The 4,880-nt window shown below is 29.7% G+C and overlaps 1 protein-coding gene across 1 annotated transcript; it reads right to left on the bottom strand.

Moving 5' to 3' along the window:
• Positions 1-473: 473 nt before the first annotated feature.
• LOC113387762 (trypsin-like) lies at positions 474-4,880 on the bottom strand. Its single transcript, XM_026625141.1, has 5 exons — positions 4,809-4,880; positions 2,962-3,133; positions 2,635-2,893; positions 960-1,066; positions 474-766 (listed from the first exon to the last, which is right to left on the bottom strand). Exons 1-5 carry the CDS (start codon positions 4,873-4,875, stop codon positions 565-567), a joined length of 807 nt encoding a protein of 268 aa, XP_026480926.1. The 5' UTR covers positions 4,876-4,880; the 3' UTR covers positions 474-564.

Raw genomic sequence — 4,880 nt, 5'->3', positions numbered from 1 at the left:
AATGTGTGCATCACGAGTGTTATCATATTACTAATAAACATTGTTCAAAATTAAATCCCATTTCGTACAATAGCAAAAAACTATAACTTCAAACGCGTGTGAATCTTACGCGCACTCTTTTTAATGAATTTCTAAGTATTCATATACATAAAAATAATAAATAATGAAACGTTTTCTAAAGATACGATATATTTTAATTTACTTTTTCATACTTTCATTAAATTCATCAAACGCCTATTTTTATTCTACGTACAATTAATAGTGAACCCATTTTTCTAAATTTTTGATTGTACAATAATTGAAAATTGATTTGATTGAAATTGATAATAATTGATCTGCTTTTATAAGTCATAATTATTAAAACTGCAATTTAGCAAACTGTCTATAATCAGATATTTTTTAATTAATATTCCGTTAATTTAATTTAATGTGGAATGATCTTGTATTGATACAACATGTTAACAATTACATTTATAATTTATTCATGCACAATGTTGCAAAGAATTATAGCAATACAACAGTTCTCATTAGTTCTCATATTTGTCAAAAATGTATAAAATAATATTAAACTCCGGTTATTCGTCTTATGAAATCTCTAATTGGCGATGAAGCAATTCGCGTATAAACTCCTGGTAAATTGGGTCTAGCACATCCTATTCCCCAGGATACAATTCCTACTTGAGTATCCTCGCTGTCAACCATGGGACCACCACTGTCTCCTTGACAAGAGTCCTTTCCTCCTTCTAATTCACCAGCACAAAACATACTGAAAACATAGATGTAATAAATTCAATATGCCCTTATTCTTTTATTTGAAATCAGAGAGTATACAATAGGAAATGCCAAAGAACTAAAATCTGATTCTTTATAAGTGTGACAATTTTCTCAATATTTTATTCTCTGAATAATTGAAATTGCTTCATTTTAGTTGTATTTTATATTAATTAATAGGGACTTACTTGTCAGTGATTGTCTGATTTTGCAATTGTTGTTGACATTCCGAATTACTTACAACTGGTACTGTAACTCCTTGAAGAGTTGATGGCGAGGGAACAGAAGTATTTTCCTAATAATAAGAGAAACAATATTATTTGTTAATTATCGATATTTTATAAAGACAAAAAAAGATTTACTCATTGTTAAGAATGTACAGAATTTAAATGCTACCTATTTTGAAAGTAATTGTTTATATAATATATGCAGCAATTTTCTTTAAAGTCCTTCTAGTTAATATATGCATATTACCTAGTTGCCCATGAAAAATAGAATAACTTATTCAATAAGAAAAAAAAATATTTTAATTGTTCTTAAATAAATAAGCTATTTGAAATGATATTTTACGTAATATCGTAAAAATATTTGAATGCTAAAAAGTTCACTATATAAAAAAACTATTTTTAATTGTGGTTTCTATTTTTGATTATTTTAAAGTAATTTTCTCAAAACTGGCATATAAATTGTTACAATAAAACTATTATATATGCCTTATTTTTTCGAGCACATATTCTTAATTAGACTTACACTTTTATCATTTTTTATTGAGCTATAAAATTTATAAATGAGTATCTAAACGTTCAAATTACTCTTTTACAATTGTTATATTTTTAAAAAGTTTAACTTTGAGTTGTTTTCTATTTTCATGTGAGTAGGGGGAAGTCCCGTAACGCCGGACGGCAACAAGGACGGACACTCTATTTAACTCGTATTATTTAAGCGAGTATAAATCTTTTTATTTCAAAATACAAGTGAAAGGGGCGCGGGGGGCACACAGGTGCAGGATTACGCGCCAAGACTCAACTGTGACGCAGACGGCCACGGCGGTAGCAACCCTTTGCTGTTTTAGTCGCAAAATCACGGCGTCACCTAAATATCGATGGAAGTAATTTTAGCATATAAATATACGTTTTTTTACATTTGAGTGGTATGCAAAGATAAAAGTTGTATTTGATTGTTATCCGTAAAATGGTAGAATATCATTAGATTTTTTAACCAATTTTAGTAGGTGCCATCAAATGAACGAAAATGTCTGTCCATAAGCACCGGACACTAAGTCGTGCCTTAGTGCCGGACAGTAAACGTATTGATATTTCTTGTGAGAATTTACGTAATTTATTCCAATTATTCAATTTTGTTCTGTATGAGTGCTAACGGTTACTACATACCCCCATTCTTCGTATTTCCTAGTCAAAGAATGAAAAGCTTATTGTGAATGCACCAGCTGAGAGCATCAGTGTGGCCCAGCCAAAAGGTTGGATGAATAGTGACTTTTTTTACAATATCTAAGAATATTCGTCAAAGACACATGTGCAGACATTTCAAAGTGTGGAGATGGCTACATATGTAATCAATGCAGGTTATTTTGAAATGTCTGGTACTAAGTGCCACTGTTCAAAATCATTTTTGATAGCAAAGTTTGATTGATAGTATTAATTATTTTTAGCAATTTTTGCGGTTTTGTTAATTTAGTTTGATTTCTAACTTTGTTATCTAACGTAAATCATAATTTAATAAACATCTCTAAAACATTTTTTGATTTATTTATAAATAACCTTAGGTGACCGCCACTTGGGGACTTCACCCTATATTATTAAGAAGAATAAATATTAGGTCATGTACTTGAAAAAATATTCTTACCGAAAGTCGTCCCCATCCAGTTACTGTAACCATCTCACCGGCTGGCAAATCAGTTCCAGAATCCACTAACCTAGCCGGTCGAATAGAACCTCCATTCAAATTTAAAGAAGATAATAGTCGAACTACAGAAACATCAAAGTCTGTACTTTGTGAATCATAATTTGGATGAATATACCAATACAAAATTGTATGCACAGTTCCTCCTGAATTCACAGTACTGCTGCCGGCTCTCGCAGAGAATCCAATCGGAAATAACGTTCTAATATTTAATTATAGCAGTAAATTAATAAAGATTGCTTATGAAAGTAAAACAAAATGAACTTGTACCCATAAAAGCAATGAGCAGCTGAAAGAATCCATCTACTGGATATTATAGATCCTCCACAGAAATGACTGCCAAAACGTTGTAGAGAAACTTGCCATCCATAGTCTTCAATGCTCACTGCTTCACCACCCACAATACGCCCAGAGGCAAGACTTTTTTGTGTTTCGCGAACATCTATGAGTGTTTAATTCAATTTTTTAATATTTTAATAATTTCGAAAAAAAAATTATAATATTCTACAATAACGTGATCTAGTATTTTGACTAGTTTTTGTGCATTATGAGAATAATAATTCACTTTTCATATCATTGCAATCACTGAACTTATCAGTATCCCTACACCCTACAACCTTGTATAAATATTTTATTTCTGAATCTACTTGAAAACACTTGTGTTTTGATAGTGTTTTCCTCGACAAGCACTGAAGAAATTTTTTTGACCTATTTTTTACTTCCCGTGGGGTAAGTTACAGTAATCGCAAAAAAATCGAAAATGAAATTTTTTATATATCTTTACGTCTCAGAGGTTTTGGAACATTTTGGCATACCATACTTACAAAAAATGGATATATGTGTGTGTTTGTATGCGTGTGTGTGTGTGCGGATACAAATTTTCGTCGACGATATCGCAAACACGGATCAACCAATTTGAATAGTTCAAAAAACATTTGATTCCTACTGATAAGGAGACGTGCTGATTAGTTTTTGGCAAAGCAAACACGGATCAACCGATTTGAATAGTTCAAAAAACATTCGATTCTTATTGATAAGGAGAGGTACTAATTAGTTTTTGGCAGAGGCAGGTTTGGTTTCGGAGATACGGGGCACAAAGTGCCAAAAATAGTATTTCAGTTTTTGAGATAACGGAGCGTCCGATTTAAATAATTCATGAAACATTTTACTTGTATGGACGAAATGAACAACTGGTGAAATTTTTGTAAAGGCAGTCTCCGGAGATCCAATAAAAAAGTAAAAAATAATTCCATTTGGCGGTCAAAAATGAAAATTTGACATATGTACATTGTATTATCAGATATTTTATAAAGATTAGAATAATAAGTACAAATTTTGTGTACATTTATATCGGTTCCGTACCAATGCTTACACGTTAGACGACTACGCGGCGCTTACGCGCTTTTATATTTCGACTCTAATCAGCTATGCAGCGCGATTGCTTAAAAAAATGTTCAAAAAAAATCAAAATAGAAAATATCCAAATATAAAAAAATCTAACTTTTCAAAAAGTCAAAATTTTCAAAAATTTAAAAATTCTCAAAAATCTAATTTTTTCAAAGTTTTTTTTTTTAATAATTCTTTTTTCGGTACGGGAAGTTCAGCAATTTGCCTTAAGCACGATGCCATGCACCACTAGTTACAAAATATATGTAATACATAAAACAAATGGATCAATTCTGTTTAATATAAGTCAACTGATAATGTGCTGACAACTATTAGCGCACTATCTAAAAAATCCAGCAATTATTTCTATGTAAACATTTGTTGTATTCAGTAGCTAAAAAGTTTAATTCGTAAAAATTAAAAAATATAATTTAAAAAAAATAATTAAAAAATAAAAAAAAAATAAAAAAATAAATGAAAATGAAAACAAAATTTAAAAAAATTAAACAAAACTAAAAAAAAAAAATAAAAAAATAAAATTAAATAAACTAAAAAAAATAAAAAAAAAATAAAGTGATACACAAAAGCAAGTAATGATGGATAAATTATTAATGTTGCTGATTCTAATATGTAATTATAATGGTATAATATATAATATACTAAGTGTATGAGATATTAATGTGTTTATAGGTTTATAGTGTACAAATGTTTATTTTTTTAAATAGACTCACGTTTCTGTGGACCTCGTTTAGCTGAAGCAAAGCATACTGCCAATAATACCAGTAATAAAATTTTCATGTTGC

The sequence above is a fragment of the Ctenocephalides felis genome, unplaced genomic scaffold (assembly GCF_003426905.1).
Source record: "Ctenocephalides felis isolate EL2017-DRISC unplaced genomic scaffold, ASM342690v1 CF-g0.4_SCAFFOLD_03572, whole genome shotgun sequence".
NCBI lineage: Eukaryota > Metazoa > Arthropoda > Insecta > Siphonaptera > Pulicidae > Ctenocephalides > Ctenocephalides felis.
Note: the sequence above shows the minus strand (reverse complement) of the source record. Positions and strands in the feature narration are given on the sequence as shown.

Coding starts and splice junctions, on each gene's coding strand:
- LOC113387762 (XM_026625141.1), bottom strand. CDS start 4,875: ATGAAAATTTTATTACTGGTATTATTGGCAGTATGCTTTGCTTCAGCT. Junction 2,894..2,961: donor GCTGCTCATTGCTTTTATGG/GTACAAGTTCAT, acceptor ATTAAATATTAG/AACGTTATTTCCGATTGGAT. Junction 767..959: donor AATCAGACAATCACTGACAA/GTAAGTCCCTAT, acceptor CTATGTTTTCAG/TATGTTTTGTGCTGGTGAAT.